This window comes from Protopterus annectens, chromosome 9.part0 (genome assembly GCF_019279795.1).
Source record: "Protopterus annectens isolate FY-2018-M chromosome 9.part0, PAN1.0, whole genome shotgun sequence".
NCBI lineage: Eukaryota > Metazoa > Chordata > Ceratodontiformes > Protopteridae > Protopterus > Protopterus annectens.
Genome location: NC_056743.1, coordinates 1,727,590,986 through 1,727,604,213, shown reverse-complemented (window position 1 = coordinate 1,727,604,213; position 13,228 = coordinate 1,727,590,986). Strand labels below are relative to the sequence as shown.

Sequence of the window (13,228 nt, the reverse complement as noted above, 5' to 3'; positions counted from 1 at the left end):
GAGAAGAATACAATGATGTTATGACCTCCTTATTCCTGGATGGCATACCCTTCCTAATGAGGTGGACCATGTAGAAAGCTTTCTGTACAACGGAGGCAATATGATGGTCAAAAGTCAATTTGCTATCAACCTGGGTGCCCAAGTCCCTCACGACTGATTGGTTGCTTAGGTCATTGTTGTTATTGTGATAATTTATGGGGACATCACTCTCCCCAAAGGAGATGTTTAGGTATTTATTAGCATTCATTCTGAGGCCATGTTTCTGGAACCAGGCATTTGTTTGGGTGAGACTTTCTTGGAGGATGTCCACATCATGAGGGGAGTGGCCAGCTTGCAGTCATCTGCAAACTTGGGCAGCCATAGCCCATTGGTTTTGGCCTGCACCTCAGAAAACTATATCCCAAACAACATAGACCCCAGGGCCAATCCGTGGCATACACCACTCATTACTGGTCAACTGCTTGAGGTGGCTTCCCCTATTTTGAGTAGGTGGGTTCTATCAGTGAGCCAGTTTGCCACCCATCTGGTAACATACAGAATGATGCCTAGTTGAGAGAGTTTATGCATTCTACCCAAATAGGGAGTAGTATCAAAGGCTTTGGCCAGGTCAAGGTAGGTGGCATGCATTGTCTTGCCCTTGTCCATGGCTTTGGAGACTGTCTCAAAGAAGTTGACTAAATTTAACAGGCATGACCTCCCCTGACAAAACCAAACTGTGAGGAATAGAGTGTTTTGAGGTTGCCAATGTCCTTGTTAATGAGTTCAATGATACTCCATCCCATGGCCTTGCAGATCAGTCTACTTAGGCTGATGGGTCTATAATTTGCTGCATCAGTGGGTTCTCCATCTTTGTGCAAAGGTGATGGCAGTGGCTGTCCTCCACTCACTTGTGACAAAGCAGGTACTCGGGCTTTGGTTGAATGAGTGCCTGAATGTGCTGCAAGTAGGCTGCAGCCTGGGATGTTATCAGGTGCCATTACCTGGAATGTGATGTTAATAATACATGCTGGTGGGGGGAGATATGTGTACCACACTGTCACAAACTGTTGAAACAGAACCCCAACTAATGACAAACAGTGCACCTCATTGGCAATTTCTATGATTGTATGGATGACTATCAAGTCACCACAGGGCTTCTGTGTGTGTCCCTTGTCAACAGTGCAATATGTGATAAATATGTAATTAAGGGTTAGAATCTGACTAGAATTTTATGTCAATGATGTCCATTAGGCTACTACTGTCCAATGGTCCTATGATCGCATACACTAAAGTAAAACATTGTAGCATCTGCATACACTCACCTGGCTAGTGAAAATAGTACTACTTTCAAGGAGTAGCAATGGGAGCACACTGTGCCCCAACATATGCCAACATTATTCTCCTGTATTGGGAAAACAAATATGTATTTAATTTAGAGTACAGGCAACACTGGAACTTTTACGGGTGTTTTTTAGATGACATATGTTTTTTGTGGGTTAGTACAGATGACAAATTTAAAGAATTTTTAGATTATGTCTCAAACACTACTAGTTTTTTTGAAATTTACACACCAACTCAACAATACAGAGTTGAATTATTTAGATGTAAATATACAAAGGGTTAACAATGGCTTTAAATCTAAAATACATAGGAAACAGACATTATCAAACTCATATGTACATTACACCAGTGCCCACCCTCCTCACCAGAAAAGAGGGGTGGTAAAGGGACAATTGGTCTGTGCTAGTAGAATGACCTCGGACGACAATGATTTTCAAAGAGAATGTGAATTTATAATAGATATGTTCAAGGCTAAAGGTTACCATTGTAATTTGTTGACCGATGTTTGGACAGAAGTTACAGAGGCTAGAAAAAACAGGTTTCCTCCTATTTTGGGTGTAAACCACCACCTTTTAGATAGGACAGGCCAAGATAAAAATATTGAAAGTGAAACATATCAATCAGCTTTAACCATTACTTATGACGATAAAATCAACTTGGTGAGGAGAGTTATTGAAAACGAGTGGAACTAATTTGCAGGGTTATCAGATTTAAATATTATATTTGATAAACCACTCAAATACATTTATAGGAAAGGTCGAAACATCAAAAAGATGCTAGAGGGAGGTCCACATCAAAGTAATTATGGAACTTTCCCTAGTAACAAAAAAGCCAAACACAAATGTGGTAACTGTCCCTAGTGTGTACACATACGGACTGGAGGCACCATATATTTGAAATGCAGAAATAAGCATATCAATACTAAAGGTTATGCAAACTGCATCACGAAAGGTGTGATATATATAGCCCTATGTAATGTTTGTAACTCATTCTATGCGGAAAAGACAGAAAGAATGTTAAAACGAATGTACGAACACAGATATGATATGAGGAGAATGAATGAAAATAATGCTTTGTACAAACACTCTCAGGTATGCAAGAATTCAGAATACTATATTTTTGTAATAGACGTAATACTTATAGACCCCAGGGGTGGCCTCTGGGAGACTAGATTAGAGTATAGGGAACTTTACTGGCAACTGGTCTTGGAAGCCTGTAACCACTCAGGATTAAATGACGTGGTATCACTGAAGCCTGTACTAAAGCTTAGATCAGCAAAACTGTAAACAATTTAAAATATTCTATGCAATTTTACTACTCATTCCACTAACTAAATGAAAAGATTCATTTTATTATGGTTTACATTGTACAGTTTGATATAATTTTATTATGTGTTTCTCTACTAGATGGTACCATTCTACTACTATTATTTTACAAACACAGGAGTTATTTATGTATTATATCTGCGGTGGTGGTGCTGCAGTAGCATTGTCGCCTCACAGTAACATGCTGTCCGGTTCGATTCTCAGCTAGAGTCTTCTGCATGGAGACATACATGAATGTGCGTACCTTCGTTGAAGGTTGTGCATCAGGGCTGGCAACTCGGCATGTAAAAATCAACTGCCAATCATTAGCGGATTGGAGTTCTGCTGTGGCGACCCCTAACCGGGAAAAGACAAAAGACACAACATTTTAATTTTATTTATTGTAACTCCCATTCATAACTACTTCATATTTATACACATTTATTTATATATAAACTTTTTATACTATGGCTTTTAATACTTGACATTTTAAATCAGGTTTTACACATTTAAACATTTTATCTTGACTATATTCCTGTTGATTTTAATAACTAATTGTTTGGAGTAATTTATTGGTTAAAGTGAGAGAGACAAAGGTTTTTAAACAAGTAATTATGATATACACACTCATCTGATGAAGTTCTTTGAGACGAAAATGTAAGGGGAACTGCATTTACACCTTTTATGCAACTTGTTTTTTCGTGTTTGTGTGGTTTTTGCTAATAAACATTTGTGTGTTGGATCCGCCTGGTCTTCGGTGCCTATATTTGGATTATTGGTTTCATTTTTGGGCACATACACCACTTTTTAGAGTTTCTAATTGCCCTAGTCCTTTGAGCCACACAGGCTGTTTGACAGACAATAACCATTCATTGCACATTCAACTTCAGGCATATGTATATAGTTATTCCTGTTATAAGTAAGATATAAAGAATGTATGATCAAATTCTTTGTTACTGTCCTGAGACTGCCTCTCATGCTGCTATACCATTGCGGAGTTTGTGTTACAGCAGTTTTAAGGGAACACCACCACTTCTTCTGCTGGGAGACACAACAGTCTGACTATCACGTCACCCTACAGTCTAACATCTCCATTGACAGATGTATCAGTACTCTATTGCAGAAGGTCTGCATGAGTATTCCATGCATGGGGTCTAGTGAATAACCCTAGAAACATGTTAGTGGAATGGGTATTTGTAGTCTCATGTGGATGGAATTTCTGTGCAAGTAGCCCACTATGTTCACTTGCATAATGTACCAGATCCTTCCATACAATGCCATATCATAATAACCCCTATGAATACTGCAGAGGATATGGACTTGCCTTGCAAATGCAGTAGCTGACACAACCGTACATCAGGGCTGACTTTGTCTGATGCAAGCAGTACACAGCCAATACTTGAGTAGGAACAGGATGTGTGGGTTGCCTGCTATCATTTTTTTAATTTCTGTATGTGAGTAGAAGTAATGTGTCAGAACCTAGGGCCCTAGGTTGTCAGTGAATGTGCTATGCTTTGTCTCTCAGGCAATGCCAGTGCATACTAAGCATGCCTACAAGGACATCAGCAGGGTGTTCCTCCTCCGAGTACTCCTGTGACTGTGGCTGTGGTGACCTAGGCACTGGTGGGGGGGGGTTGTGTATCCCTTCCCTCTGCTGCTCCTGCTGCAGCTGTTTCTGCAGGATCATACGTTGTAGCATAGCACATACTGTGAATATATGTGCACATGGGGCTGGAGAATACTGCAGGGCTCCCTCAGATATATCTAGTAACTGGAACTGTGACTTGAGCACCCCAAACATAAACTCTATGATATATAAAACAACAAAGACCAACAGTGAGTCCCAGCTCTACCTTCCAGATAAAATGTATTCAGTTGAAGCAAATCCTTTCTCTAGCGCCTCGGCCAACAGCCTTTACAGAGTAAAGCAGTAAAACTCATAAAACACTTTTCAATATATATAAAAAACAAGTAATCAATCAATTATGCAATCAAACAATTAAGTCACATATACAAAATATATTTAAAGTCATAGTCTTAAATAAGGCATTGCCAATTACATTCTCTATTCATTCCATATGGTTGCAAGGTCCCAAATTTCATAATCAAAATAGATTCCTTTCGTCTTAATATATTTTTTTGCCCATCTAAATCATTATAATAAAGAGGAACATGTTCCAAAATAGAAACTTTTATATGTTCAATATTTCCATGATGTACAGAATTAAAGTGCTCAGCAATGGGACTATTAATTTTATTATTTTTTACATCTCTAATATGCTCTTTAATCCTCTCCGCTAACATTCTTTTTGTTTCCCCAATATAGTATTTATTACAATTACAAAATATAACATAAATAACACCTCTACTCATACATGTATATTTAGCTCTAGTAGTGAAATTTTTTCCATTTATTTTACCTACCTCATTCACTATATGTTTGCAAATGGAACATTTTCCACAAGGGAATGTTCCCACATCTTGCACAGTATTTAATCCACTGATGCAGGTTTTTTTTATAAATACTATGTACTAAAAAATCCTGTATACTTTTACCTTTTTTGTATGATATCATTAATTTTGTGTCTTTTAATGATACAACATCTTTCTTAATAAAGTTCCAGTACTCCATAATTATTTTATTAATAATTATGGAAAAATTAGTGTACTTTGTAACAAAAAACATCTTTTCCTGATCAATGTTGTCTTATTTAAGACTATGACTTTAAATATATTTTGTATATGTGACTTAATTGTTTGATTGCATAATTGATTGATTACTTGTTTTTTGTATATATTGAAAAGTGTTTTATGAGTTTTACTGCTTTACTCTGTAAAGGCTGTTGGCCGAGCTAGAAAGGATTTGCTTCAACTGAATAAATTTTATCTGGAAGGTAGAGCTGGGACTCACTGTTGGTCTTTGTTGTTTTATATAAACTCTATGATGTTTGTAGTTTGTGCATGTGCCTCATTATGGTGTTCTTCTGTGGGTGTGTGTGTGCATTTCTGATGGATGCCATCAACCACATTTCCAGGGCATAGCCAACATCCCCCAGTAAATGGTCATGTAAGATGCCCCCCCCCCCAGCAAACATCTGGTACAGCTGTGATGTTTGCCAGATATGGGAGTCATGATAACTGCCAGGGCTGCCAGCACACACATTCAGGACAATCCCCTGGGCATTGCACATGATCTGGCAGTTGATAGAGTGGTACCCCCTTCAGTTAATATAGATTCTACCTGTTTACCAGGTGGAGCTTTGCTGTGTACTTGGGTAAAGTATATGGCACTCACTACCTTAGGGTAGTCTGCTACATGGTAGTACTGTTGCATATTGCTGGCCCTCACTTCATGGGAGAGTGGGAAAGATGCCTGCTCAATGGCATGTGGGAAGATAGCATCCAGGAACTGGGGGAGTATTCTGGATGCAGATCCTGTGAGACCCCCCCATCATGTCTCCAGTTGGCCTTTGAAAAGTACCTGTAGCTAGTATTCTATGGGCTACACATACCTTTGTCTCTAGTGGGATGGGTTCCCCTCTATTGTCTCTGGGTCTGAATTGAGGGTGGCAGAGCTCACTGAGCTCTTGTAATATGTCCCTGTCCACCCTGTAGCGCTCCATGATCTCCAGCTCATGTAGCTCCTGGAAGGTTACCCTGGGCCTGAACATTCTTCTCCTTCTCAGCCTAGGCCTATTGTCAGCAGCACCAACAGCATTGACTTCAGCCTCTAGTACATGCAGATGTAGTATAGCTGCAGCAGCCCGTAGAATTATCAAATCAGTTAACATTTCCAAGTCAGTACTCCAGTGGTTCAGAGTCCTGAGGGAAAAAACAATTGCAGGGTGTATCATACTTTATACAGGTCTGGTGTAGGTCCAACATGTGTGATTGGCAACCTATTATGCATTTCACCTGCCTAAATTGCAATTAACATAATTTAATGGTCCTACTTTGGTGCGCGGCACACCTCAGTGTGCCATGTTACTCAGCATAGCTTATTCACTCCTACAGAATTTTCACTGTCATGTGACTAGTCTGCCATGCACACAAGTTAAGCTTTACATGAACACTTTCAGCTATGCAGCACACCATGTAAACACATGCACTGGGTCTTAAACAATTCCTAAAAGTAACTGGACACACACTCCCTGCTGGCATCCACATCCAGTGTTAATAGCAACATGGCATAGCAGCCTACACAGAAGGCATCTGCGAACACAGTTGCTCCTTTTTGTGATTCAACAAAGTCACCTCATTTGCATGCATATCCATGCTGACAGCCTGGTAACTACATGGTTCATAGCCATATGACCTAAGCAACAGTACCAATGCACCATTGTACAGACCCAATGTAACATCCTCTCATACATTTCTGACAAGTATTATAAAATACTTTTTTTCCTTTATTTATTTATTTATTTATTTATTTATTTTCAATTAGGCATGTTTCCTCACTGCAGCACACAGCACAATCATGCCAAAATCATAAAAAATATATTTTTACTTATTCTCTTGCATTTTCAGATATCAACAATGCATTTGTCACACATTACTGTATGTGACTGAACTATTTCAGGGGAGTTTTGTTCATATTTGTGCACTTTTATATCCCCTTCTTTCCATGGACACTCTTGTACATAGAAATGTTCACATACATTAAGGACACGGGCACAGACTCTACACAGATGCCTTTATGCTTGTTGGATCACTCCACCTGGATCATTTGCATAAAACTCACCAGCTTATGAAGTAATTTGCATTAAACAGAACTTTCTTTCTTTGCACTCGCTTACATGCCACTAAGCGGCACTTACTGAATCTAAAATCTTTCACTCCCATGTATGCAATTGTGTAGGCTTTATCAAATTTCCTCCATGGAATAATGTGAGTAAGCTGGGATTATTACAAAAAGGATCCTGAGACAGGACCATGCAGTCATCCACCAGCAAAAGGGCAGTCATGCAGATGCTAAGTAACTTCCACCTATGGAAACTCTCTTTCTTATTTAAGATTAGATTCAATGGTCAGTTAGGGACTTGCCAGTAAAAGCACAAACCCTGTGAAGGCTGTTTGAATGTTGTCCCTTACAGATGGCTATTGCACTAATGGATCTGGGGACCCCCCCCCCCCACTGCTAAGAAATGAATTGTCTTGTGTCTGATAGGGAAGAGGAATGATAATCATCATGCACAATGGAAAAACAAACACCTGAAAAAACATAATTTCAGGAGGAAAGTCCTGTTTCTTCTTCTTTTTGATCTAGGAAGCATAGCACTGACAACATTTCAGCATCTAGTTTTTCGGGGTTCATCTTGTAATAGATATGGGTCAGAAGAAAATATGGGAATTCAAAGGTTAAAAAATAATCTACATGACATTGACTGGAGCCAAGAATGGTGAAACACACTGGATACTGGATGTCATTTTTCAGAGTCATAAGTTAGTATTTAGAGGGAGGCTGTCAGGTTGAACAAATCAGTAGGTTATGGAATATGGCAGGGAATGTGTGCTGATATAAAGCAAGTTTACAAAACATATTAAAAATCTTCCTGTGTAGAATATAACTACTCAGTGCAAGGACGACACTAATTACTTATATAAACTCCTGTAAACTTAAAACAGATTATGACACTAAACACTATATGAATAAAAACTTACAAAGGTAATCAAGCAAATAGTGATGATGTGAGTTACTGTACAAAATACATACATGAATCTCTGAATGAATGATGTACGATCTAAACTATTACTAGCACTTTCCAAAGAATCCTTGTAATAACTTTTAACTGTTTCTTTAACTACGTTTTAGGCAGAAGCTTATAACATGGAATTAATAAAAAACAATGAGAAAACCAAGAAGAATATCGAATGAAAGTGAATCTGAAACAGTGTGAAACAAAGATTTATAATATATTTCCGTTCATCTCAGTTAAAACTGAATGTTGCAAGTGCAAATCAACCCAATATCTTCCTTTGATACAGTAAATGTTTCTGAATATGTAAAACTTATTGCATGTGTCTAAAGGATGTCACTAGGGATGGTTATCCCTAATGTTCTGTTTATAAAAACAACAATTGAGAATGTATTTATTTTGGTGTGGTCGGTAAATTTTCACATCACTGTATGTATATATGGTCCTTTATTAATGGAATTAACTAACAGTGATCTAGTTCTTTTACTGTCAAAGTACAGCCATCCATTTATATGTTTCAAATGTGTATTATTTTAAATAAATGCAAATTTTATGTTTTTTCAGTAATTATTCCAGTTTTATTGAAAAATAATGTTTCTGGTAGGATGGCAACTATAAAGAGTTGATAAACAGTATATTTACCTATTTATAACTTGTGAAAATTTTATTTAAACATCTTTTTCCAAACTGGAAAATATCAGATATTATAGTTTGATTTTAGGGAAATGTGCCTTTGCAATATATGTTGGTGAATCTTCTGGTCCACTCAAGCCCTTCTTTGTCCTTCTCCCCCATTTATTACCCACTGCCTGACAGTAACCTCATTTCTAGGTAGGATAAAATTCAGGAAGAGGCAAGCCACCAGTTTCAAACTGTTTTAACTTTTTATTTATTATGCTGTACCCTTCATCCCAACACTATGCCTGGTGGGCTGTGATGTCACAGCAGGGAAAATCTAGATAATTTGTGATGATTCGTGATAAAACACCCAGTTCAGGTTTGTGAAAGGCAGATCATGCCCCCTGAACCTGATCGACTTCTTTGAGGCAGTCACCAAACCCGTAGATGAGGGTAAGGTGGTTCACACAGCCTATCTTGACCTCGCCAAGGCTTTCAACACCATCTCCCATTCTGGAATTATAGATAAACTCACTAAACCAGGTATAAATCCCTACGTCACAAGATAGGTTGCCAACTGGCTCACTGACAGAACCCACACTGTAAAAGTTGCAGACTCCAAATCTGACCTCAAAGCAATGACAAGTGGAGTACCACAGGGTTCCGTACTGGGACCTCTCCTGTTTGGTATTTACTTCTCTGAAGTACAGGCTAACACAGAAGGCCTCTGGCTAACAAAGTTCACAGATGACTGCAAACTATGAGCCATAGTCAAGTCCCCAAATGATGCGAAGGGCCTCGCTGAGACAGATGCCTGGTGTCAGAGCCATGGCCTCAAGCTCAATGCCAAAAAGTGCAGTGTCATCCCCTTTGGTAAAAACTCTGTACCAATGAACTACCACATAGGCAGCAATCTTATTAACACCGAATGTGTGATAAGAGACCTTGAGACCCAGGTGGACAGTAGTCACTCCTTTGACAGTCACATCGCCACAGTAGTCAGGAAGTCCTTCTACATGGCACACCTCATCATAAAAGGGTTCTCATCCAGGAAGAAAGAGTTCATTGTTCCCCTCTACTCGACACTCATTAGACCTATTATAGAGTACAACACCCCTTTAGGACACCTGCAACAGTTGGAAAGGCCACAGATGTACCTCACAAAGAGAATTAGTGGCCTCAAACAAATGCCCTACACTGACTGTCTCAAAAAAACTCCAGCTTTACTCTGTAGCATATCGCCTAATCCGAGGTAATCACTACCTAACATATAAAGCTATGTCAAACCCAGAGCTGTTGGACATGCTACACCTAAACAAATCCCAATCCCTCCGAGCTACATACTCTAGGGACCTAAACCTTGTCACCACAATAAACAGGACATACTGGAGGGATAGATTCCTGTCCCAGAGACTTCCCATACTCTTGAACAGGCTACCCATCTATGTCAAGCAAAGTTCTTCATTAGCACTCTTCAAGAAAAATCTTGATGATTGGATGGTAAATAGGAAATACACCCCGGGGAATCACTTCTGTGTCTCTGCTCGACAGTGGCACAGGAAAATAACTTTCTTGGATGGCGTAAGCCAGGGAATCTTATTGGCTAGGCTTATGTAGGCCCTTAGGCTGATAGCATAGTACCTACCTATGAACCTATGATCTGCTGAATCACATTCCCCCATATTTCTGCAGCAAGGCTGGAACCTTCAGCCTCTACCACAAACTGTACCCAGTGTTACATCCCTCACCATGGGATACTTGAATCTCTCCTTTCCCAGCTTCCCAACAAATGTCTCGTGGACTTGGTCTGCTAGAAGAACATGGGCAGCCAGGGCCACAGGCAAGGTTCCACTTTTCTGTATCATGAAACTGGCTTGCTTACTGTAATTGTTCTATCAGGCTTAAACTAGAACTATGCCATCAGACTTTTGTGTTAACAATAAACAGACACATGTGTCATGACCATGCTAGTAAAGTCGTATGATACTAACTGTAAATATTTATTTGCTATATTTATAAACGTTAGTGATGTTGTGAGCATACTAGCAAATGGAAGGTCAAAAAGGCAATGCCGTATGACACCTTGAAATTCCATCTCTCAGTCAAAAAAGGCAAAACATTTAACACAAGTTCATGCTTATACAGTAAATAATAAGGTGCAATGAATTAATGTGTTTAATATGAATAAATATATAAAGCTGCATTAATGTGTCCCAGCATTGAGAGTGTGTCATAATATTTAATTTTTGTAATAATGCGTTTCAGTGTTAACTCAGAGCTGTACGTTAAGTAAAGTATAAGCTGAAAAAATGTGTATTCATATGTGTTATTTCCAGAGATTTGTCCAAATGCATGTCTGCATTGTCTCATACTCTATATGCATAAGAAATCTTTCAGTAGCTAACATGTGATGTAAAACAAGACTATTTGTGCAAAAGGCTAGTTTATGTGTGCTGTAAATCTTTAGTTGGCAGTATTTTAACCGGAACTAGACAAGGCTCCCTGGGCATCTGCCTAGGGCTTGGTGTCAGCTGGGGGTTCCCATCATTGAAGTCAGCTTCATTTTTTTATCTGTCATCATACATGCTTTCTATAGAAAAGGATTAATGCACAATCCAGGTCATTAATTTCTATAATTGTGCATGAGTATAGTAAATGAAAAAAAGCACTGTTTCACAGACCCCATAATCCCAACTCCCTCTGAACTGCTACCACTATAGCTATCTGGTTGACTTTTCACTTGCAACATGAACTATGCTGCTCATAACATGCACTTTGACTTTTGGATTTTTCCATATTAAGGGCAGAGCAACAAGCAGAATGTACCATATTCTGTTTTCTTTCTTTTGAATTGAATTTTCCATTTTTACAGCTATTCTTCTATACCATTGCAAAATTAATTAACCACCATTATCGGCCCCCCCACACACACACACAAAACCACTCATACACACACACACACACACACACACACGCACACACACGCACACACACGCACACGCACGCACACACGCACACACTGATGCACGCACGCACACACACACACACACACACACACACACACACACAAACACACACACACACACAGCGGCAGTGGTACAGATAGACTAGACTTCCTGCCTGAGTGTTGACGTTTAAAGAAGCATGTGACTTATCTTGTTTAATGCTCAGCAATGAAGAATCAGATCCAAATGGATGAAATGGAATTGAGGGTCATTGCTTCTTTTTGGAGTAAGTATGAACATATGTCCTATAATGTGTTATAATAAGTCTCAGGAAAGAAACGTTTCAACTTGAAAACAAACAAACGAAAACCAAACCAAAAGGATGTTATAGTTGGCTACAACGAACTTCACTTTCCACAATATTTTAGCGCTTTCATTCACCTTTTATTTTGCGTGAACTTCTTCTTTGTTATAATAAATCACAGAAGCAGGTTGAACAGTTTCTCTGTAAACTGCGTCTGTGTGGGGTTACTCTCACCTCTGAAAAAATATGCTGATGGTTTCTATCTCAAACTCACCAATGAATGGAGCTGTGGACAGCAGCACAGACTCTGTATGGTGCCCTATAGGGGAAGAGTTGTACGGACCAACTCATTTGGGCATCTGTTGTGTTTTTTATCTTACATTGTTCTGAGTCTTTCATTGACTGTAGATTTATTGCTTTGTCTCTTGCTGCTGTTTTATATTCCTATTAGCAATAAAAAGATAAACTACTGATGGAATCTGCCTAGTACTTTCAAGAACAACTCAACCACTAGCTCAGATGTGAATTGAAGCTGAAGATAAATATTAAAACAGTTTATATATTTACTATATATTTAGAGAGAGAGAGAGAGACAGCATTGAATCTAAGCACCAAACTATCAGTTGTAAAAACTGAAGTGTACACAGTCAATAACATGGCTGTAATTAGAGGGTGCAGTGGCAGTATGTAGGTAAAAGTGGCTGAATTCTGCTGTCCTTTGATCATAGTTAAACTGTATTAGATTTGGCTTGGCATGGTTATGTTTGTATAAAAGACTGAAATGTATTATCACCACTATTATTATTATTATTTTATTTGATCACTGTCATACCAGTGAGGCATACACAGTCAATAAAATAGTTAGGACTGGTGGGTTTAGAAGCAGTGTGTGGTTATGGCCACAGTTAAACAGTCACTGATCTGGCTTGAAACTGCTAGTGTGAGTTTGTGAGCAACATGCCGAAATACATTACTGTAGCCCTATTTGTTTTTTTAATTTGATCACAAGCAGACATTTGAGGTAAACATAGATTTAACATT

The 13,228-nt window shown here is 38.8% G+C and overlaps 1 protein-coding gene across 3 annotated transcripts in view; it reads left to right on the top strand.

Annotated features, from left to right (window-relative positions):
- LOC122812232 (adhesion G protein-coupled receptor E2-like) overlaps positions 1-8,887 on the top strand; it is a 1,489,088-nt gene extending 1,480,201 nt beyond the window's left edge. For all 3 annotated transcript variants that reach the window (XM_044084588.1, XM_044084589.1, XM_044084587.1), the window contains one exon: positions 8,437-8,887. In XM_044084588.1, the coding sequence (XP_043940523.1) occupies positions 8,437-8,499 (63 nt within the window). In that variant the 3' untranslated portion in view covers positions 8,500-8,887. The remainder of the gene's footprint in view (positions 1-8,436) is intronic.
- The last annotated feature ends 4,341 nt before the right edge of the window (positions 8,888-13,228 follow it).